General features: G+C 41.0%; 1 protein-coding gene across 1 annotated transcript in view; it reads left to right on the top strand.

The window, feature by feature from the left end:
• Positions 1–23795, top strand: part of TTLL11 (tubulin tyrosine ligase like 11) — a 50033-nt gene extending 26238 nt beyond the window's left edge. The window contains exons 7-9 of the mRNA XM_054174328.1: positions 15932–16189; positions 18868–18974; positions 22551–23795. Of these exons, the coding sequence (XP_054030303.1) occupies positions 15932–16189; positions 18868–18974; positions 22551–22840 (655 nt within the window). The 3' untranslated portion in view covers positions 22841–23795. The remainder of the gene's footprint in view (positions 1–15931; positions 16190–18867; positions 18975–22550) is intronic.
• The last annotated feature ends 284 nt before the right edge of the window (positions 23796–24079 follow it).

Genomic DNA, 24079 nt, shown 5'->3' with positions numbered 1-24079 from the left:
AATGTTATAATTGACTAAAAGTGCCTAAATGTCTTCAAAAATAGCAAAATCATGTCCCTAGCATAGATAAAGTAAGAATTCAGTCATTCACTTCAGTGTTTTTCGTTATCAAACCATTACAGGAAAAGTTGATTTTGTGAAAATAATTCTGGACTAGGACATAAAAGATGCAATTTCTGTTCCTGATTCAGCCAATTTACTCAGTGACCTTTAGACAAAACATTTTCCTTCTGCTACCATTTTCATTCTGCAGAGAGAGTATGATGCCCTTCCATGCACTGCCAGTCCTTCTAAATAACAGTGTGCAGGACATGGCCTGTTACTGTGCTTAGTGGTACCTGAGGTCAGTTTATGTATTGTTGCTGCATAAAAATATTACAGAAAAGCTTCAGATTCCTGCTCTTGGAAGACTCTAGGTCCAATTCTACACAGTTTACTAAACGTCTCTGGTGGTTACCAAGGTTTGCAAAGCATTCTTGGACTTGAAGATCTCTCTTATGAAGAAAGACTGAGAGACCTGGGGCTGTTTGGTCTTCAGAGGAGAAGGCTGAGTTAATATCTGAGGGGTGTGTGTCAGGATGAAGGTTCCAGTCTCTTTTGTGTGGTGCTCACTCACAGGACAAGGAACAGTGGGTAAAGGCTGTGAGGGTGACAGAGCTGTGGAGCAGACTGCCCAGAGAGGTGGTAGAGTCTCCTCCTCTTAGAGACTTTCACATCTTGCCTGACCTGCTCTAGGTGACCCTGCTTTGGCAGGGGGGGTTGGACTCGACAAGATCCCTTCCAACCCCTAAAATTGTATGATTCTTCACATTTTGCCAGCCTGATTGTCATTGGTGATCTCTTTGTCTTTTACTTTCTCCCAGACAGAGTGCTTAGAGTCACTGTATGTTCTGTACAATGTCATCACTTGGTGCATGGTGTGCTATTTGAATATTCAGGATGTTGGAGTTTTAAAAAAGGGTTCTCAAGGTTATTCTTCAGTGGTGTTGCTTTCATCTTCTCATTTTTATGGTCCTTTGCTAATAAAATGGAGGACTTACAGACCATCATTGGAACACACACAAACACAGCACTAAATAACCCCATGCTTGACAACAGGTTAATTTATGATTATTCCCACTTTAACCTTCACTACTGCATAAAATGCTGTTATTCATAACCCAGTTTTGCAAGTTGGTCTGTCTTTGCTCACATCTTTTATTCTAAGCACTAACATCTTGAAGGTAAAGACTGTATTTTAACTTGCACATAAAGAGTGGATTCAGTGCTATTTTGAATCTCTTGAAATGACCCCATATTGAGGGACAGCTGGAAGTGCTTAGAATATACTAAGCAAGCAAGCTGATGACAGGCCCAGTTCATTAAAAGTTTTTAATGGACAAGAATTGATATGGGTTGCAGAATTTTAAAAGGCTTCATTTTCAGTACTGTGGAATTAATTGGTCCAAACCCATAGCATGCTTTGGCAGTAATTGGCGTGCTGCAGTGCCCCTAGCTCCAGTGTGAGCTGGAGTCTGGTTTTCTGTTATCAGATTGAGAATGGAGACTAGTTTGTCCAATTAGATTTCAATTACAATGTTTTGAGATGCAGCTAATCTAATTACATCTTTATTGACATCTCTTTTCTCTTCTTTTTTGCTCTTTAAAATTTCTAGTGAGCAATAGAGGAAGGGCTGGAAATAAACAGAGCAATGTGACCTGTCAAGAGCATTTCCACGAAATGTGAACTTTCCAAACGCTCAAACTGTGCCGTAGCAATTACATCTTGGAGGTATTCACACTGTGATACGTTTTGAAGTTGATCATTAAGAAATCTTTTTGCTTTCTTTTCTCTTAAGATGATTTTTCAAATGGAAGGAAAACCTTTGTGCTAAAACACAGAGACAAGGAAGGTTTTAGCAGAGTATGTCCCTTCCCTCTAGTCTTTGTAGTGCGGCCACAAAAGTTGCTCTAATTCTCAAGGTTTGCTGAAGAAGACGGGAGGTCAGGAATGAAGGGGGGGGGGGGCTGCTTAGTCTCCTTCCTAATGGCATAGGAATGAGTGTGGAGGCAGTAAGTCTAAACACAACTTTGAAATTGGTTATTTGATTAGAAATTATAACTGAGTCCTAATGGTAATAGAACCTGGCTTGAGGTGTGCTGGATTTTGCATCCCTCATAACCAGTAGTGACTGCGGCAAGAGGAGCCCCAGTGATTTCACCGAGCTGTAATGGCTCCTAGCCTGGTAGCAAGGCTCTTCAAGCCTCATTCTGTAGCTGACAGCATGGATGGTGGTCTATGCTGCTGCTTAGACCGAGATCTAACAAAGTAAGCTTCTTTTGTGTTGTTTGGTTTTGTTGTTTTTTAAAACATAAACTCAGCAATATTTCAAAGCATCCCTGGGAGCTTTGCTGCATACAGATGTTTGCTGAATCCAGGCGTGGCTGATGGCAAGCTTCAGCTGAAACCAGTGAAAATTCAGCTTAAGCATTGTCAGAAACTTGCTGTGGTTACATTGGATAGAATATAAAACAAATAGCAATTTTGACTTTATCCATGAAGTACTTAAGTGCATACTTAAGTGTTTTGTGGACTTTGCTCTCTCTACCTTTGAGAGAGTGAGCTTACTGCAGTCATTACTGCCATTCACCTTCTACCTTGGAGGAAAACTGGCTTGCAAAAATAGTGTGATAGAGAGATTCTTGATGTTGTTAATGTTATTTCTACCACTCAGGGCTCTCATATGTAGCCTTCAAGGCTGACGTCTCTTCAGCATGAGAAGGGTTAGTGTTCTTGTGTTGAACAACTGATTTTCAGTACTTGGCTCAGGTTGTTTGGGGCTTTTCTGCCTCAGTGATTTAGGCATCTGTCCAGCTCTGAAAGTGCACTACATTTAGTCAAAGTGTTAATCTGGACCAACTCTTACTTTGAAAAACTGTCACGTAGGAGAGGTTAAACAAATACATTTGTTTAGCCAAATGTAGCGAAGAGAGTCCGAGGGCAGAGGGGAGCATGGCGCAGTGTTCATCTAACCACGAAACAGGCTCTTCAGGAGCACTCCAGTAACTTTCGGCTTACAAAATTGGTTTAATTGAAATCTAATTTGGTCCTCATATAGGGAAAGAAAATAAGTTTATTCTGTCTTCTCTGCTCATCCCACAAGTGCCATCTCCTTTCTCTCCGCTAGACTGTGTTAATCACAGCCTGTCTAGTGCAAAGAAAAGGAGGAAAATGAGCAGTTATTTCCTTTGTTAAGGAAACAGCTTCATTTTACATACATTTTTAAGAGAGAGTGCTGCATCTCCTTTCTTTGGATTTGCTATAATTTCCTCTTTAGTTTTCAGTACAGGAAAGCCATTGTGTTCTGAAGTGAAACCCACTTTTTTTTTCTCCGCTCTCTGAAAGTATGGGGCAGAGGCAGCATCTGCGTGCCTTGTCTGTCCAAGCGGCTTCACTGAATTTGCATGTTCGTACAGGGAAGGTGATTAGTAGTTAGGCTTGAGTGCAAATTGGTTTTTTCCTGGCACTTCAATATGCTAATCATTGGAGCTGAGTTTCTGCTATCAGCAGAATAATCTTCGCCTCCACTTACCCTGTAGCTTGCTAACATAATGCAGGTTTTGGGTGGGAACTTGACTTCCGGCAGGAGCAGTGCTTCAGCTGCACTCTGCAGCATGCAGCTTTTTCATGGCTTTTGTATGTGTCACAGTTTTCATTATTATCCTGTAGTTAAATAACTCATGAATAAATTTTTATTTTCAGAATGTTAATTTAATTGCTTTGTCTAAATGTAAGGATTTTTGGTCATTATCTGATAGAGATCTCTAGAGTCACTCAAAACACACCTTGATGCAGTCCTGTGCAGCCTGCTCTAGGTGAACCTGCTCTAGCAGCGGGGTTGGACGAGGTGATCTCCAGAGGTCCCTTTCAACCCCTGTGGTTCTGTGATGTAATTGGAAATTATTTCCCCTTTACCTTCTTGAATGTATGTTTGTGCTGCACAGAAGCACCTGTGCTTTTAAATAAATTTTTCCAGTTGGTCTGTATCATGAACTCTGAGCTCTGATTTGAATGTTTCATGTGATTTACGTGTAACGTAAACTCAAATTTAAAACGTCCTGTCTTGGTAACCTTTCTGCTAATAAAGCACAGCAGGTAATTTTCACAGAACAAGTGTACAAGTGTTTGCTATAAATAGAAATGGTCATGCCTACACTGTGTATTTGTGTATTTATGCATCATGCCTATGTGTGTCTTTGTGCTCTCTTTTTTCACACCAGTCTCCTTGCCATCTTGACAATCTGTCTGTTGTGTGTAACATAAAACTACGACCAGCTGTGATAGTTTTGATTGCATGGAATCTGTGAAGTGAGCCCTGAATGCTTTGTCTTGGTTTCCAGTTATATCTCTGTAAATTCTCCATGTGGCTGCTGAGTCGCAGTAGGTACTTGATGTTCTCTCAGCCCACGAACAAATTGATTTAGAAAAATAAGATTTCCTGCGACCAAGATGATGTTGTAACAAATCGATCAGCCAAGGGCATGCTGAGGTGCATCACCTTACTAATAAAAACCCCAAATCATTTCTGTGGAGTAGGGCTTCTGGGCCACATAATGGTGTTTTATTAAGGTACCAGTAAAATGGAATAAATGAGTGCAGAGGCATGGATTATATCCCTGAGTACCAGTGGAAAGCTCTTGGCATGCGCATTCCTTCTTAAGACTTACGTATTTGCAATGTATTTAGATGTCACAGTTAAGAATGGGAAAACTCATAGCAAATAATGGTCAGTCTTGGTGCAGCTGTAAATTATAGAGCAGATTTAATCATCTATTTACTCTGTGTCATTGCAAGAAATAACAGTTCATTTATGTATTTTTATTTGCTGCAAACCATTAATTCCCTGTACTGTAAGATGAAAGCCCAAGTTTGGTACTGTTAGTCTGAACAAAATACACTCCATCCTTTGTTGCTGCTGGACTGCAGTAATTGACAGGAAGGCTGCAATTAGGGAGACCTTATTGCAGCCTTCAAGTACTTAAGGGGGCCTATAAGAAAGACAGGGCAAGGGGTGATGGATTTAATCTAAAAGATTTAGACTAGATAGAAGAAGTTTTTTACACTGAGGGCGGTTAGACATTGCTGCAGGTTGCCCAAAGAGGTGGTAGGTAAGGGTGGACACTGAGCACTAATTCTCTGCAAGCAGGAGAGGCCTGTATGCTTTAATAGCTCTATCTGAAGATGGTCTGTGTCAGGGAGGTGGTGAAGTCACCATCCCTGGAGGTGTTCAAGAGGGGATTGGACGTGGCACTTGGTGCCATGGTTTAGTATTCATGAGGTCTTGGGTGACAGGTTGGACTTGATGATCCTTGAGGTCTTTTCCAACCTTATTGATTCTATGATTCTATGATTTTCTATGATCCCTGAAACCATACCAGGGCAGGTTGCTGGGGGCTCTGAGCAACCTACTCTAGTTGCAGACGTCCTTGCTGGCTGCAGGGGAGCTGGACTTGATGACCTTTAAAGGTCCCTTCCAATCCAAACCATTCTGTTATCGTACTTTCCAATGACTGCAAAGTGTGTCTCAGCCAGCAGGTTGCACTGACTCAGATCCATGGTTTGGGGTAAGCACTGAAAAAAGTCAGTAGAATTGTAGCATTCATTGGAATTTTAATGACAGATATTTCTTTTCCTGCATGTTTTTTTAGCTATTTCTAAATACTGAAAAAATGAGATGATACTGTTTGAGTGAGGTTATCATATTCTTTTCAGTCCAAAGAATATCTTCACAGTTTCTTTTTCCTGGCAAGATATTTGCTTTTCAAGACTTCTTCTCTTTCTTTTTCAGTTGTAACTATAGGGTAAATGCAAGCATTTATTTTGCTAGCATTTCATCTTAAATAGATATGGTATGAAAAGTGAAGGGAAAATGTAGGTTATTTCTCATTTTTTTTGCAGGAGTTTTATTATTTTCATCAGCTGCAGGCCATCAGAAAGTCATGTGTTGTCAGATCCCACACGGAAAGTGTTTGAATATTGGATCATAACCATACCCAAGAACTCTTTGCTTATTCCCCTGTTTATAGTCACACAACAATGGCAAGAGAGTGGAAAGCAGGTTTTCAAGGGACAGCAAAATGAAGTGCTTGGGATTTTGGCTTGACTTGTGCACAGTCATTGAGCAGAAAAATAACATTTTCCCTCTTACAGATATCCTTCAGGTGTCAGTTCTGCAGGATCCTGGTTTTATTATATCAATCACAAGCAGCTTAAGGCTTCCAAAAACATAGTCACAGACAGATGTTGAGCCTGTCTAGGGATTAGAAATATCCTCTTCCATTAAGTATAAATTAACTTAATCACCAGGTATGAAAGATAAGCAGCATAAACATCATTCCCTGAAGCTTTCATTAAAATTAAAATTCTATTTTAAACTCGGCTCGTACTTTCTGTGACTTGATCCCCCTTCAAAGAGATTATATCTGCTGCAAATTTTAACAGTGACAGAGTGACAGAAATTAATGTATTGGGGGCAGTGATATTCTCTACAATTTAACTTCTGCTGCTAGTCATCTTTTAGCAGGAGTGAGGATTGGCTTATTCTTAAGTAATAATTGGTCTCTAGTCTCTGAAAAAATTAGAAAGCAGTAAAACTGCCTGGCACCCGCTCGCCACAAAACGAGAGCCTAAAGCCACATGACTTAATAGCAGTGTAATCATCAGGAGTGTTACTCTGTGTATGTAGAATCCACCTGCTTTAATAGGAGGATTACCGCTGATAAAATGCAATTGCACTGCTGCTTTCTAGTCCATTGGATGACAGAGTAAAGCTCCTTTTCTACCCTGGCATAATCATGACTGCTTTCTAAGAATCATTTCCACATGGGAAGAAATGCCATGGGGTTTACAGTTTTTTATTTTCTCTTCTACTGTAAGACACTTGGTGGTCTAATTTAATGTTGGTTTCAACATATTATCAGGCTTTACAGCTGGTTTGCCTTTGCAGTATCCTGTATTACTATTTTTAAGGCAGGCTTTTCTAAAGAAACAAAGGGAAGTGGAGAAATAATGAGGCACATAAGCACGTTAGAAGCAAGTACCGAACACAAATACATCTACTAGGAATAATAAAAGCTACCTCCACAAAAAATAAAGTGTTGGGGACCATATTTAATAAGCTTTGTTCTGTAATAATTTTTTGCTACGGTGGAACAAAGTCTTTTGATGCAGGTTTGGCATTGCTTATCCATTATTTCATTACAGTAATGCCATATTTTCTGCAGCACTCAAATAGATGACAGGTAATAGCATAAGCATTCACTGCTTCTTTTACATTAAAATAATAAATCTTTGGGTAATGTGGACTGATATTGTTACTATTCTTGAAAAAAAAGGAAGTTGAAAATAAAGAATCTCAAATAATAATTAGGAAATAATTTACCCCTCCCCCCCCCCCAGCACATTGCACCTGAGACTCCTTAAATGCATTTCTTCACTTTAGAGATTAAAATTGTGTATTAGGGAGTGCTATAGAAATACAAGCAGACCTCAAGTACAGCTGTTGCATCCAGCTGGAAGTTCATCCCAGCTGTGCAGTGTCTGCTTTGTATCTCTAAAGGACATCTCTTCCCTCTGATGCGCTGCTGTATTGATTCCTGGCATCACCTAGTAAGGTAAGAGTGTAATGAAAATGCATTTAATCACAGTACCACTAGTGAACACTTAGAGTATCACTGGTGTAGCCTTAACAGCATATTTTTTTCCCAGACAAAGGAAAAATGTGTGTGACAGCACATTAGCTTGTCTTAGGTTATGAGTTTGAAGTGGATGCTTTAGTTTCCTCTGCATAAGACATGAAAATGTCAGTAGTATTCTCATCCATTTCTTTGTGTCCTTGATGTGAAGCAAGTCAGGATCCACATCTTGGAAACATTCAACGATGTTTGAAGGCTGCAAACTTTCAGAGTCTTCCATTTTCTTCCAAAAGCTATTTAATCTTTAATGAGAAGTGTTTATTTTTATAATAAATGCACCCAATCTGAAGAGGCAGTGAACCATCCTTCTCAGAAAGGGGACTGATGTCTGTGGAGCCTACAGAGCATGATCTGTGTAAACAAATAGCACTCGTGGGACAGAAAATGGAAAGGCTGAACTAGCAGATGCTGCGTGTGAGAGCTGCTGTGATTGTTGGTGATGAACTGCAGGGGCTTTGGTTGAACTTTTTCAAGAATCTGATGAATTATTTTGGTTTTGTTAAGTGAAAAGCAAGGCTATGGGGTACATTTTTAATTTAGCCTTGGATTCACCTAGAACGTGGTTGCCAGCTCTTAGACACAAACTTGGCATGCTCTGTTTCTTTCACCCTTCCAGAAGGAATGCAATGGTAGGCTTCAAAGGTGCAGGCAAAGTTAGATATGGTCGTGCTCATGGTAAGGTTAAAAATCTCTGGATGTAATGTTAGGCCTTGAAGGTGCAAAGTTAGACACGCTCATGCTCATGATAAGGTTAAAATCTAAGTGAGGTGGTTTAACTATTTCTTTAACCAAGATACGGTGGTGTGTGTTTTTTTACTTAGAGAGATGGAAACTCTAACTGCTTTCAGTGCTTTCTGCTTCCAGGAGACAGGACAGCTACTGCATTTTCAGAATGTATTTTGTATGATGTGAAGTTAGTTGTCTGCCAAAACCATGCAGATTACCAATCCTGATTTTTAATGTGATTGATTCTGCTCTTTAAAACATGGACTCTCTATCATGGTTGCTTTGACTGCCTGAAGTGTTGAATAAACTATATGTAAGAGCAATAATGTTTCTAACATAACTTCAATAATGCCTTACTCTGTGAGGTTTAATACTCTTTTAATGCTTTTATCTTTGTGCAACTTCATTCTTCTTTTGAAAGGAGAGAATGCTTGTGCTATTGATGTTTTTTACTTTGCCAGAGGGTGAAGAGGAGATGAATATTCAGGTTCTTCAAATGAAACTCACAAGTGGCCATTACAAAACAGAAGATGCTGATTGTTCACACAACATGCAGTGAGACTATGAAACTCCTTGCTGTTGCATACTGTGAGTGCTGGAAGCCTGTGTGTTAGCAAAAGTAATGGGATTAGTTCATAAAGGAAAATCCATGAATGGTTGATAAGGCAGAGACACTGCTCTGGCTTTGACTGATTCCTAAATGAAGTGTTTTGTTGAATGAGCACACAAATGTGTTTCATACCTGCACACTCCAGTAACAATCACTTATCTGTTTCTTGGGAGGTCCATACACTGTGGTGATAAATGGGTGGATAGATAGATTTGTCATGCAAAATAGTGTCTGCTTTTAACTATGTTAACGGAATCTTGCTTTGAGAATGGAGGCTCAGCTGAGGGAATAATTACAGCTTCAGAATCCAGAACATAATATTTTCTTTTATTATGTAAGCAGTTGTTGGCTGATACCAAAATTGCTTAATTTATACTTCTAGCATTGCCCTACATCTTAAATATATCAAGTGAGCATTCTTGGAAATATTAATATTGCAATTCTTACCCAATTTTACTCTGAATTTGACAGCTACATTTTATACACAAGTATACAAATGCTGCAAATTTTGAAGCCTTTAATTAGCAGTTGCAAATTTGTTTGTCCCTTAGCAACTTCTATTTGCATAAAGATTAAGGCCAGTCAGAATGAAAGGGATAAAACGTAGATGGAGGAAACATTAATAAATTAGTAATCATGTATAAAAGATAAGTAGCCTTAGATGTCATTTCCATCAGCTTTATTAAAATGGAAATGGTTTTTTTAAAGATGCAGTTAGTATTTTCTCCACAGTTGATCATTTCTAAAAAGAAATCTGTTGTGAGCTACAGAATAAGAGAAATTAATGTATTGAGGTCAGACATTAGTATGTAAATTGAGCTTTGCTTTTATTCTGTATGGCGATGGAAGCATTACCTTATGTTTGACCTTTCATTCATTTAGCCTGACTCAGCTGTGTCAGTCAAAACAATTAATTCTGAGGAGCAGCTTTAAAGTGTGGGTTCAGCTTTCTTCTCCTCCCCTCCCCTGTTGGAAATCTCAAGAGAAAGGAGCTAATGGAGGGAACCTCTGCACGCTTCTCTTCCTGGAGATGTGCTGCAGCATTTTGTGCTTTCTGATCCCTTCTCTACAGCCCTGCTGCAGGGTTCGTAGACGCTTCACAAGGTTTTCATGCAGACTACAGCCAAGGCTTGAGAGCCCTGCGTGTTGTACCCACTCCTGAGGTGAAGCCTGGAATTTCAGGACATATAAGGTGTTTCTTGAAGTGACCTTCTGGAGTAGGAAAGGTCTGGGAGGTGAATAAGCAGAGGAGTTTTCAGTGACACATTGGGTCTGACAAAGTAGCACTACAAAAATGTGTAACTCTGTACTTTCTAATTGACTGGTTTATGGTAGAAGTGGAGGTGAAAATCCACGTTGTATTTCCATCGTTGCTGGGCTTTGAGCTGTGTTTCTGCTGTTTGGAGCTGTACTGGCAGTGCTTGCAGCAGCCCCTGGTCTCCTGACCCCTGGGGAGTTATGTCATCAGGCTCACCCTTATGGTGTGGCGATGGCAGATGGCAGCGAAACACAGCAGAAAGGGCAACAGTGCATTGCAAGTGAGTGTAATTTATCTAGTGCTAGGGCAAAAAATCTGTTGTGTTCTGTTTCCTTGCAAAACTGTGCAGATCATGGCAAACTTCTGTTTTTATAGACCCCCAAGCCTGGCTGTAATATACCCAGTGAGGCAGTTTTTCTTAATTAGCTGTGTTGAGACCACGCTGAGATTGGGTGCATACAAGTGTGTTGAATGGATCTCCAGAAAATAAACTTCTATTGAAGTACTGTCAGTGGTAGAAGTGCAGAATTACACTCAACATACAGTCAGTGTAAGTGCTTGCAGTTAAGGTGAGCATGCAGAAGAGCAAAGTCTATGCATCAATTCCATTTTACAGGACAAACTCTTGTGCAGGTTTGCTCCAGAAAACATGAAGTATACATTAGATTAGCAAATTAATTAAAATCTAGTGCATTAGAATCACAGAGTGTTAGGGGTTGGAATAGATCTTGAAAGATCCTGTAGTCCAACTCCACTGCCAGAGCAGGATCACCTAGAGCAGGTCACACAGGAATGCTTCCAGGTGGGTTTTGAATGTCTCCAGAGAAGGAAACTCCACAACCTCTCTGGGCAGTCTGCTCCATGGCTCTGTCATCCTCACAGTGAAAAAGCTTTTCCTGATGTTGACATGGAACCTCCTATGTTCCAGCTTGCACCTGCTGCCCCTTGTCCTGTCATTGGACATCACTGAGCAGAGCCTGGCTCTGTCCTCCCACCACTGGCCTTCACATCTTTATAAACCTGAACATGGTGACCTCCAGTCTCCTCCAAGCTAAAGAGCCCCAGCTCCCTCAGCCTTTCTTTACAAGGGAGATGTTTCACATCCTTCAGCATCTTTGTGGCTCTGCACTGGACTCTTTCCAGCAGTTCCCTGAGGCCCTTCTTGAACTGAGGAGCCCAGAGCTGGACACAATATTCCAGATGCGGCTTCACCAGGGCAGAGTAGAGGGGCAGGAGTGCCCCTCTTAACCTGCTAACCACCCCCTTTCTAATCCACTTCAGGATGCCACTGGCCTTCTTGGCCACAAGGGCCCATTGCTGGCTCGTGGTCATCCTTCTGTCCACCAGGACCCCCAGGTCCTTTTTCCCAGAATTGTTCTCCAACAGATCAGCCCCCCAGCCTATCCTGGTTGATGGTGTTCTTTCCCAGAAAGAAGAGGAAACCTAAGAATTCATGGGGTTTTTTTGGGGGGTGGGAAGCAAAGGAATGAAAACAAACTTTATAAAAGCAATAACTTTAAAAGAGCAAATTAAGAAGTATATTCTCTCTTTTTCTTTTTTTCCCTACTCAGTAGAAGTACAAGATTTGGCAATAAGGATTAGGCTGTTTTACATTTGGAAAGTCTATAAAATATTCAAGCTGAAAGGAATGAGACATGCAATTGCATGCGAAGGAAAGAGCTGGGTTTATTTTTAAAGTACTTTTCTAACGTGGACTGTGGTTTTGAAGAACTCTTTCAGTAAAAGTTTAAAATGGGAAGCTGATTTGAAGTTTTTATCCATTGCCTCAGAGGCAGCTGTAGGCCTTTCTCCACAAAAAGGAGAAGGAAATTCCAGGAGGTAATTTAGAGCCTAAGCCTTATTACATTCAACAGTACTTTTTTTCTGTGATCACAACACAGTTTGTTGGGTTTTTTTTTTCCTACAAGCACAATTTTCTATGACCCTAATACAAACTAAACATAGTCTTGTTTAATAATTTGACTGTGTCCATTCCCCCTCCATCAGGGCAATATTTTTTCTGTGGCTCCCTGTAATAACCTGTCCAGAGTGTTTGTCTACCACTGTGATCTGGGTGTTCTTGGTGTTCTTTTCATGACCATTTCTCATGGGGATGGGGATTGAAAAATGAAATGCCAAAAAAAGCCTCATTTAAACTACTGTAGTTCCTCAGAATTTCCAATGCCTAGTGCTTCAGCAGGAGAGAGGTACGGATTTGTGGAGGAAGTACAGATTTTCAGATGATGACTGTGCTGAAAGCTGTTCCACCAGCCAGACCTCTGTCTCAGTGACACAAAGTGGGTGGACACCACTCCAGCCTCAGCACAGGCACCAAAGAGTACTGGAGCTATAATTAATTCCTCTGAAGCTGATCCCTTTAACAGTTTTTCTGTAAAAAAATGAAATCTAATGAAATTTCCTCAGCTCTGCATGCATCTTCTAAAGTAAAGCTTTATATTTTTTTTAACTGACAACATTAATGATGAATGAATAATGTACAATCCAAAGCACTCTTGAATTTAGAGTGGGAAAGGGTTGGAGGCTTCCAGGCATCATTAAAATGAGAGTTATGTTAGGAACCACACAACCTTCTCTCCTACTGAGTACAAGGGCTCACATTTGGTCAAAGTCTGGTTCAACTGGCTGAAGATTGGAATTTTTAAATTAATGAAGAGGCTATTAAAGATTAAAAATAGAAGCCTACATGCTTCTTGTTTCTTGGCTGTACACACTCGCTCTTTTGGCAGCCACAGGGTACTCGATGAGAGAAGACTCCGAGGGGATCTTACAGCAGCCTTCCAGTACTTGAAGGGAACCTGCAGGAAGGCTGGAGAGGGAATTTTCATGACTGTCTAGAGATAGGACAAGGGGGAACGGTTTTAAGCTGAGGCAGAGTAGGTTTAGACTGGCTCTTAGGAAGATGTTCTTCAGTATGAGGAAGGTGAGACTCTGGAATAGGCTGTGGATGCCTCTTCCCTGAGGATGTTCAAGGCCAGGTTGGATGAGGCCTTGAACAGCTGAGTCTAGTTGAGAGGTGTCCCTGCCCATGGTGGAGAGGTTGGAGTAGGTAATCTGTCAAGTCCTTTCCAACCTAATCCATTCTGTGATTCTATGACTCTGTGATGGCAGTGAAGCCACCCCAATCTCACATGAAGAGAACAGAAATAATAATCCATTGCTTAAAGCTTTACTTCACCAATGACAAAAATAACATTATGTTTCTACTTTACCATCAAGAGTGAAGACAGACACTCTCAAAAATTTGTACTTTTAAGCACTTTTCAGAGTTTTTTATCCTCAAAGTGATCACATTTATAGATGTTCAACATCAGTGATACCAAGGAAGCACCTCTATTTTAAATTTCTAATGGTAGTCTTAGAAGATGATTTGTGGTCACAGCATGACAGCCCCATCCAAGCAGCTCTGGCTTGGCAGGTACAAGTGTTGAAACACCTGAAGAGGCTGAACACTGATGTGTTCTACAAAGAGTTATTGCAATGTCTGCAGATGTTCAAAGTTCATCTAAATGAACCCAGAGCTGACATTTGGTGCAAGGAGAGGCTTCCAGCCTCCACTGAGCAGTTTCATCTGTGGTTGCAGTTTGGGCAGCTGCTGCCATGGATGGCATCAAGAATAGTATGGCCAACAGGAGCAGGGAAGTCATTGTGCCCCTGTACTCATCACTGGTTAGGCCACACCTTGAGTACTGTGTCTAGTTCTGGGCCTGTCAATTCAAGAAGGACATTGAGACTCTTGAGTGTGTCCAGAGAAGGGCAACAAAGCTGGGGAGGGGTTCGGAACACAGCCCTGTGAGGAGAGGCTGAGGGAGCTGGGATTGTTTAGCCTGGAGAAGAGGAGGCTCAGGGGAGACCTTATTGCTGTCAACAACTACCTGAAGGGTGGTTGTAGCCAGGAGGGGGTTGGTCTCTTCTCCCAGGCAACCAGCACCAGAACAAGAGGACACAGTCTCAAGCTGTGCCAGGGGAAGTTTAAGCTCAAGGTGAGGAGAAAGTTCTTCACAGAGAGAGTTGTTAGCCATTGGAATGGGCTGCCCAGGGAGGTGGTGGAGTCACCATCCCTGGAGGTGTTCAAGAGGGGATTGGATGTGGCACTTGGTGTCGTGGTTTAGTAGTCATGAGGTGTTGAGTGGCAGGTTGGACTTGATGATCTTTGAGGTCATTTCCAACTTTATTGATTCTATGGGTCTATGGTGAGCTGCTGCCATTTGAAGGTAACATCTGGAGGTGTGTATGAATCCAGAGCCCAAATTTGAGCAATGTTGTAAACCTGGCCCCAAAAATGTCTTTAGAAATGGGATTCTGCTGTTGCATTCATACCAATGAAAACTGGTTTTTGGTGATTCTTACTTATTTAAAGCTGTGAGAGCCCTTTGTCTCACCGTTACCATGCATTTATTTCCAACATACCTCTCGCTAGAAGTTAAAAGTATAACTTTGAAGTATTCTATACTAAAAGGGGACACAGTGTGGCAATGGATTAATGTCTTTCAGGGAGATTGAGTAGAAAGGAGAGTACAAATTCATTATGGATGAATGACTGCAGGATGACTGCAAGAGGGCTAAGGAAATTGCTGCCTTTTGCAATCCAAGTCGGAAGGTACAGATTTACAGTAGATTTGACTTAATAACTTTTACAGTGCTGTGGGTGAATAATAAGCATGTTGATTGTTATCCTAAGCTGGAACAGAACTTTCTGAAGGGTACTAAATCTGCTCAGGAACACAAAAGATCAATGTAGTAAAAGCACTAATTTTTTTTAGTGCCTAGTGTAAATTATTTTTGATGATAGGTACTTAGAAAAACGACTGGAAAGAAAATGAAAACCTGCATATGCTTAGTGGGTGCCAAATAATTACCATCAGCCAGCAGACTTTCTAAACTTAGGAGAATAGCAATCGTTAATTTTTATCTAGATATGTCAAACAGAGAAAAAAATACCAATCTGTCATGCTGAATAAACATGTAGCATTTGTTTTGGAACATCATTATCTCGATCAGCTTTATTCAGGGAATTTGGCAACAACAATGAAGATGAAATAATGTATTTTGACAGTGTGCACAGAGGATTTGAAGAAAAAAAATAATGGGATTGCCCAGAGATTGTCTTCTGAGTAGTGCCAGTATGCATTTATTGTGAACTCTATTGCTTCAGAATATATTGCTAGAATTTCTTCTTGGCAATTTTATCTCGCTCTACTTTCTGTGCCTTACTTACAGGGAAGGTAAAAGCTCCTTAATCATTATTGGAAGATATGTTTAAATATCATTAGATAATTCCAATCTCTAAGTATTTACCTTTAAATATTCCATGAAACTTGGGTTACCTCCATTTGTTCAATGCTGATAACATCAATGTGCAGCTACTGTCTGATGTCTCCTCGTTGATGGGGAAGAAGTCGGCCTCTCACCTTTTGTGGGGCTGTAAAGACCTTTTGAAAGGAGTATGGATATTCTACAGCATCACAATGGATCTACGTGGAGAAAACAGTGTTTTATAAATAAAACACACCCTCAGAAAGACAGCATATTGCATCTTGCAAGAATAAGGTTAATGTATGATACCATTATCTTATGTGCTGCAGGTGTCAGACTTTGGAGCGTGCGTCAGAAGCAAATGAAGAGCTGTTGGACGCCTGTCCGGCCAACCAAGCAGAGAACGATGGTGGCAGAAGCCCAGAGGCTGGTCTCCCCTCCCTGTGTCTCAAGCAAGTGTTTCCCAAGTATGCCAAGCAGTTTAACTACCTGCGACTGGTGGACAGAGTGGCTGCACTCTTTATCCGATTTCTTGGAGTAAAAGGGACGACAAAGTTGGGGCCAACAGGTTTCCGAACGTTTATAAGGTCAGTGAGGTGAAGGTTTCTTTAGGAGTTGTTTAAAGCATAGTCAGCAACTTGGAAACTCCTGATCTGTGGGGTAGCACTGCTGTCCTTGTGCTTATCTTGGGTTCTGTGGATTAAAAGTATTCTGCGGAATACTGTGTCCTCAGCATGAGGAGACACTGCTTTCCTGTGGGGGTGGCAGAGCAGTGGAGCTGGCTTGCCCAGGGAGGCTGTGGAGCCTCCTTCTCTGGAGACTTTCAAAACCCACCTGGATGTGGTCCTGTGTGGCCTGCCCTAGGTGATCCTGCTCTGGCAGGAGAATTGGACTCAATGACTTCTGGCAGTCCCTTCCAACCCCTAACATTCTGGTTTTCTGTGAAAAGCAGCCCCTAACAGTGAGGCACTTTGAGCCTGTAGGTTTAGTAACGCCTTCTAAAGAAACTTCTCTCTGTAGTTTGTGTTGAACCATTGCATATTTTTAAATAAAAGAAATAATTTTTATCATTCCAAGCTCCCAAAATACCTCACCTGTGAAACTGTGTCTAGTAGGAACCTAGGTCTTTGTACCACAGCAGGTCAGTGATATTTTGGGAGATACTATTTACAGTCTTACTCAACATGTCATGTTGCTAGTAAATCTTAGAAATGCCATTGTGAGAAGGTGACAACCGAAACCGACTGACTCGACCTGGTTCTGCTGGCTGTGGGGCATAGCCATCCACCCCAGGCCATGGGGAAGGGTTTCCAAATGCCAGCTGCTGATGGGTTGTGCACTGAGGATTTGCATTGTGAAATTGCAACTTGTGATGGCAAGGAACTCAATTTATTTTGTCCCATACTTTTCATTTGTGAGGGGTTTTTTCCCCATTGTTTTTTAATGGATATATCTGTTCTAGTCGTGGTACAAATATCTCATTTTCTGTCTTTCATTGACAATGACAAAAGAAATAAGCAGCAGCAGCAGATGTACTCTTAAAATACAGATCCTGTTTCTATGCAGATGCATTTAGCATTCAGGAATGAATATAAACAATTTGATTTGTACAAATTACAATACATAGAAAATGACTGAAGGCATCTGCTCTATCCACAGAGCAGTACAGGATTGCTTCCAGTTCTGTATTTTCTATTGTCTAGTCCAGCCTTAATTTGGCACTAGTCAGAAGAACACAGAATAAAGCAAGATTTTCTTTTAAGAATATGAAAACAAACTGCCATAGCTCAGTGAAATAGTGTTTGCAGTTTCCTAATGCATCTGAAATTAAACTTTTTAATATTGGCAAACAGTTTGGTTTGGTTATTACTTTTTTTTTCCTACCCCCAGAGGATTTATGCCAACTATACAGCCCGTTCCTGAAATGCTGTCATTACTGCTCATTTCAGAAACAAGGTCCTGTTCCTGAGATGTGTGCAGTGCCACTTTTCAAGCATAAAACAGTACACAGGTGTGACTCTGTGTGGACAAGTGGTTGGAGGCACCATCCACTCAAATTTTAGCTTATCAGAATCTGTTCCTCTTCAATTGTTTCTTCATTCTGAAGAGTAACTAAAAGAGTGATGCTGAACATGACTGTAGCTCTTGTTTGGATGCTGCCTAGGAGTTTTTTGGAGACTATCCCGGCCAGACCTCAGCTCTCTGTTTCAAGGGAGCTCTGCTTAGGCTGCTAAAGAGCAAGATTCTTTTGAATTATCTGGGTTGGTTTTGTTTGGTTTTCCCCTTTTCTGGCTAGAAGTTTTGGCCAGCTCTTTGGCATGTGCACTAGTTCCAGCCAGGCTGCCAGACATCTGGAAATCCTGGACCGATGGCTAATTCTCACATATCGATCAGTGCTACACTGCAGGCTCAGGCCACACAAGTGTCACATCTCCTACATGTGCTTGTCACCAACAGCCTGAGATGCTTCCAGAGATGCTGCTGTTTTCCAGGCAGTGTTCTGTAACTCAGAGGGTAAATCTGTTCAGTGTTCAGACATGAAGAAGTAATTCTGTGCCTGAAAGCTTTCCTCCAACCCTTTTCAAACAGTCAGTAAATAAAAGTATTTCTCTGTGCAAGCTCTGCCTCATGTGTAGATAGCCTGTGCAGATGTCTGTTGGGTTTCCCAGTGTACCAATTAATTCCATTCTCTTACAGCCTCAGAAAGAGAACTAGCAATAGCCTGGGAGAAAGCTGGGTATAATGGCCAAATCATATTTTTAATTAAGAGTCAGGGTTTGGTTTGTTGGTTTGGGTTTTTTCCCCTGCTTTGTTGCAAATCCAAACTAAACCTGTTAATCTGCAATCTGACCTGCTGCCTTTTTGTGGCTGGAGATTGCCATGAGCTTGCATGTGCAAATTGGATTTAGGGTCATGCCTCTAGCTGGGCTGTTTCTCATGCCCAGAGCCACTGCTGGCAGAGTGCTGGCAGAAGCAATGCCAACGTGACCTGAACAGCCAGCAGAACTGGGTGCAGACAAGAGATGTTCTGCACATGAAAAATTCAAGGCCTTTACCATTCCAGGTCAGAACATTGCTGAACACTGGTTTGTTTGCTACCTGCTGTATGTGCTTTATTAGACCAAACATCTTAGAGTGGCTGTGTACATATGACATTGGTAAATGTTTCTCCCATTGTTCTCCTGGTTGCCCTTAGAGAATTTTTCCTCACTTTGAAGTTTGGATGTAATCAGAATCTCTTCCTTGTTTTGTCTGGTTTTAACAGAAACTGCAAACTGAGTAACAGCAATTTTTCAATGGCTTCTGTAGATATCTTATACATTGATATCACAAGAAGGTGGAACAGCATGGCAATTGACCACAAAGAATCAGGTAACACTGTTTTATATTTAAAGACTATGAAAGCTGGGGATTTTGAGGTTTTTTTTTGCAACTTTGGTAGCTCAAGCACACCTCACTCAGTTAAAAAAGATGAGAACAAGGCACATAAAGCCGAGGTATTAGGTTTACAGCAAGTTCTTTAGGTTAGTTCTCTGACAGTTTCCCTTTATCTACAGAATAGATCATTCTTAGTTTTCAGTGTATTTATTGGAACAAGTCTTCTGCAAGCCCCATTTTACCCTTTCAGTGTAATTTTGCATTTGTAAGACTTGTGGCTGTTAGGAGAGAAGCATTTAAAAGCATTCCCAGTGGAACACTGAATTTTATTACAGAGTAAGGAGGTATGTCCAGCTTGCACAGTCCAGCAAAACCCAGCCCAACCAAAAGTTATACAGGAGCTAGAAATAAATATGCTTAACATCTCTTTGTGATTTGTAGTCCCCCAAAAGGTTACTTAGGGGACAAAAAAAGGCCCAATCCTATATTACTTTCCCTTTCCCAAAGAGTCTCCCCTCACCCCCACTCTCTTTTTTCATTGTCATTGTCTTTGTGAGGAGTGAGAGAAGGACATTTGCTTTCAGCCCAGTCCTGCACAGTGTTCAGCCATCAAATCAGCTTAGTGCTTTTTGTAGGTTTTGTTACAAACACCCCTTGCTGTTAATTTTTTGTTCATGTAGGAGCTAGGTCAAACAGCCAACCTAGCTTTCAGTAGTGGATTGCCTCCCCATCTGCTTTGGCCACATTTTTAGATCTGAGCCAGTAATCTATCCAACAGCAGAGTTCAGAGATTATTTTCTCGTTATATTAATGGCCTAAATTACACCATTTAATGTATAACTTAATTTCTAAAGTTGCTATTAACTTTCTGTATGAAATTGAGTCCATAAATTTGGCAACATTTCCATGGCTTTTGTTGAATAATTTCAATTGTGCTAATATTGCAATCGCGGCAAAAAACTCAGACGTTCTTGGCACCAGCTTTTGAGCAGGGAAACAGCAGCTGGAAGATTCTGGAAGGTTTTATGCTACTGCTCCTTGTGGCCATTGAGGAGGATAATTAAGATTCCATTTAAGTTGTCGTGGGATAAAGAAATCCACCTTGATGCTGCTTGTATAAACCAGCGTGCTGGTCACAGAGCTGCAAGTGAAGTGAGCATCTTCCCAAATATTGGTTCAAAATATGTTTTTCTATAAGAAGCTGAACATGGACATCAATTTATGTACTCTTGCAACATTTTAATAAATGCTGAAATAGCAAAAGAATCAATAATCTCCAAGGAGATGGGCATTTTTGTTTTCCCACCCCCCTAGAACACATCCGTACTTCCCTCCCACATCAACATGGAGAATCAGTGATGCACATAAAAACTTGAGAGTGTGGCCAGGTATGACAGCAGTGCAATTATTTTCATCCAACCTTTTTTGAATCTTGGAACATGCTTCAGAAATGTGAATGGAGCTGATATTTGTATAAAATAAAGCAGCATTATTTTGTCTTGCCTGAACATAGATATCCAATAATATCCTGTAGAGTCTGTTTATGAAGTCAGATAAGGCAAAAGGAGAATAAGTAAAATAGGCTGTTCACATGGCTAATGGAAAGCATAAATCCAGACCTAAGATTAGGAAGGAGAAAATGAAGCTGCAGTGCAGAGGAGATAGTGTGGTTTATTATGCATGAACTTCTGTAGGACTTTAGGTAAGTTAGAGTCATCTTTGATTCACAGCTAGGTAAAACTTGAGTATTTGCATTTAGCACTCAGTGTGGGTGTAAGTCATTTGTGTGGTTAGCTGATAGAATATCACTAGAAGAAATAATAGAAATGCAAGTGAATCTTCCGGTTTTCACAACTGAAGAGATTTGTTGACAGTCTCGGTGAACCAGATGTTTTCTAGCTGTTAAAACACAACACGCTCAACCATTGCTGATTGCTTTGTGTTTGGCCCACCTCCAGCAGTAACCACCACAAGCCACTGGTGCTGCTGCTGTAAACCAGCAGCTTCTAACTTTTTTTCATTAAATGCTTCACATGAGTGTCACTTATGGGGGAGGAAGTGTGTATGCCACCGAAGGTGCTTTCCCTGCCTGCAGCTCACCGTGACTGATAAAACAATTTACTGAGCTGGCAGCTGCTGCTTTCAGATAACTCAACAATTCCTTTGCAAGCTACTTTACAGCCAAGATCCTAAGCGACCCAGCTGCAGCCCTAGTTGAGAGAAATTATACTTGGGAATGTAATTGTAATATTTTGAAAAGGTGCCTTTCCTGCAGCATCAATAAAGTTAAAAACCCCAAACCTTTCAATATCTCATCCCAAAATAATCTTCTTAAGTATATGTTCAAACTGGGAGAGCCAGTTAAAGCACAAAGCAGCTATAACTGTTCCTTGTTGCTGGCATTCTGCAAAGCCAATTGTGGCCTGGCTTCTTAATTAAGAATTAAAGTAGGTATTACTGCAAGGTTTTAAATAGAATAATTAGTTTTAAATACAATAATTAGTGTTAATGTGCAGCCCCTCTTTCTGTTGGCTGTGATAATGTGTTATTAGTAAGGTGTGATCAAACAATACCTGAAGAGTCTGTACTGCAGTGTGTGGCTTCTGCAGGGGACTTTTGTTCAGGGGACTGCTTTTATTATAGCAGAGAACATTTTTGGCAGTGCATATACACACTTCAGCTATTTTTTCACTTGTAGAATAGAATAGGATCATAGAATTGTTTTGGTTGGAAAAGACCTTTAAGATTATCAAGTCTACAATTGTAGAGTTACTGCAGACTACAATTGTGGAGTTACTGGATTTGGTGGAGAAAAAATGGCCTGTTCACCTTCAAAAGGAGGGCTCAGGGTTCATACCTAGTGCAGAAGGAAAGTAGCACTTCAAATAAACTGACTTCTGCTAGGAGGTGATGCTTGGTAATGGGGTTACCTTTACAGTGCCACAGACTGAAATGGCACACTGTTTCAGTGGTTCTACATTTGAACTTGTGTTGTAGGTCCATCTCTGAAAATACAAGGTTTAAGTGACCCAGTTCAGGTGCTCATAAACTTGTTTTTCTCTCCAGGTTGATGTTTTCCTTGGAGCTCAGTATATTACTGTGTGTCTGATTTGGTTTCAATTTGATATTTGAGGCAGCAGAAATCAAGGCTAGTATTCCATCAATTTAATGGTACCATATTTTACAGTCAATTGTTGCTGTACCAGTTTGCCTCTGGATGCCAGGCTGCTGGCCAGGCTGATCTCTGCAAAACCAGAAATAGCCTCAGTGACAAAGAGTATGACCCAGCCTGAGCTTGCCCTGTACTGAGACACTAAATGAGTTCCTGTGTGTTACACACAAATAGAACCTTGTCTTTTGGTGTTTGAAGGACAGATAATTTCTTTTCTTGTGAGTAATCTAGATGGCTGCTGTTGGAATGAAAAGATGTTAACTAACATGGGGAGGGGTGTCCCCACTCAGCACACACACGTTTGGCCTTGCTGCCAAAAGATAGCTTTGTGCTTCAAGAATGTAATTTGCTAGTGAGCACCGTGCTGTGAATCTCCTCTAAGTACCTTTTCCTTGCAGGAATGTGTTTGCAAGCCTTCGTGGAAGCGTTCTTCTGCCTGGCTCAGAAAAAATTCAAGTCTCTCCCACTTCATGAGCAAGTGGCATCGCTGATCGATCTTTGCGAGTATCACCTGGCAGCCCTGGATGAGAAGCGCCTGGGCTGTGGCCGTGGGATCGTGGAGCACCGAAGGGCAGTAGTTCCTTGTCAGACAGAGGGACTTCACCTCACACCAGCTGCTCATGCACCCCTCCTGAATCGCATGGCCACAGCCAGTAAATTAGCAGATTATAGAAGTCATCGCTATTAACGGTGCTAACTCTCCAGGGCAGAACTGAGAGTTCATCTCCAGGTGTCTAGGTGTGCTGCAGGAGGAGAGACAGACTCTTGAATCCCTTCCCCTCAAAGTCCCAATTATTTATTTCAGCTTTATTGAGTTCTTGCTCTTCCAAAAGTCTCCTGCACGCTCCCATTCTCTGGTAATGATCCTGGCAATGGCTATCTATTTACCTCTGTGTTGGACCTGCAGTACACCTCCTGTGACAAACTGTGCTTTCATCTCCAGTGGATAGAAAACCACCTATGAAGACCAGGACCAAAATACAGTAGGATGATAACCAGCATCATGGGATTGGTTGTGCTGATGGAGATGCACACTCAAATCAAGGGAATTTTGCTGTTTTGTATGCACTGGATGTATCATGGAAAACAGGGAAGGAGCTGCAGGCTCAAATACCAGCTGTGGACTCCAGGAAACTGAGACCTGGGATTATATTTGTGGTCAGACTTTGGGCTTTGACCCTCTTTGGGTGGCTTGGACTGTACATGTTGGAATCAGTACAGATTTGGTCATTGTCTATGTACTTATTTTTTAAAGGCAGTCTTAAAACACTGAAATCACATTTTGGCTTCTACTTCTTTGTACATGTCTTTGCCATGACAAGTACTGTTAATTTTTTAGAGAAAAGCTAAAGCTGTTTATCCTTTTGCATCCAGAGAACCACTAAGCTCATACTTATTCACAGGAAAAAAATGACTTCATGAAGTCAAATTTGGTGAATCAAGTGGTGGGTTTGTCTTCGGGTACTGAGCACTGCTTCTGCAAATGCTGTACGGTGTAAAGAAATGAGTTGCATTAAATTCCAGTGAAAACAATCCTGTTGCTAACTTTAGGGTGAACTAATTCCATTCTAGGTTTGCTTATTTTTTGGCCTTTTGTGTGTTTGTTACCCTGTTTGGACCTGCAGTAACATCTAGAGCATGGTTTTTTTGTCTTTACACATATTGCTCTTTTTTTCCCCCCTTAAATAATGGTATAACACTGTACAAGTTAAATCTATATTATTTAACAGGATATTTTGTCAGGAATGCTGAGCTGTACTGCTGGAGTTGTACAGAGTGCTCTTATTTTTCAAGAAATGAACCCTGATTTCCATAATCACACTCTGGGAGGGCTAAACACAGCATGGCTGAAAGGGCAGGAATAACTTGAAACTTCAAGGGGCTGTTCAGTCAAATTCTTTTTGCTCTCATGTTTTATTACAATAAT

The sequence above is a fragment of the Dryobates pubescens genome, chromosome 29 (genome assembly GCF_014839835.1).
Source record: "Dryobates pubescens isolate bDryPub1 chromosome 29, bDryPub1.pri, whole genome shotgun sequence".
Lineage (NCBI taxonomy): Eukaryota > Metazoa > Chordata > Aves > Piciformes > Picidae > Dryobates > Dryobates pubescens.
The sequence above is the reverse complement of the archived record's forward strand: the minus strand, read 5'-3'. Positions and strand labels throughout refer to the sequence as shown.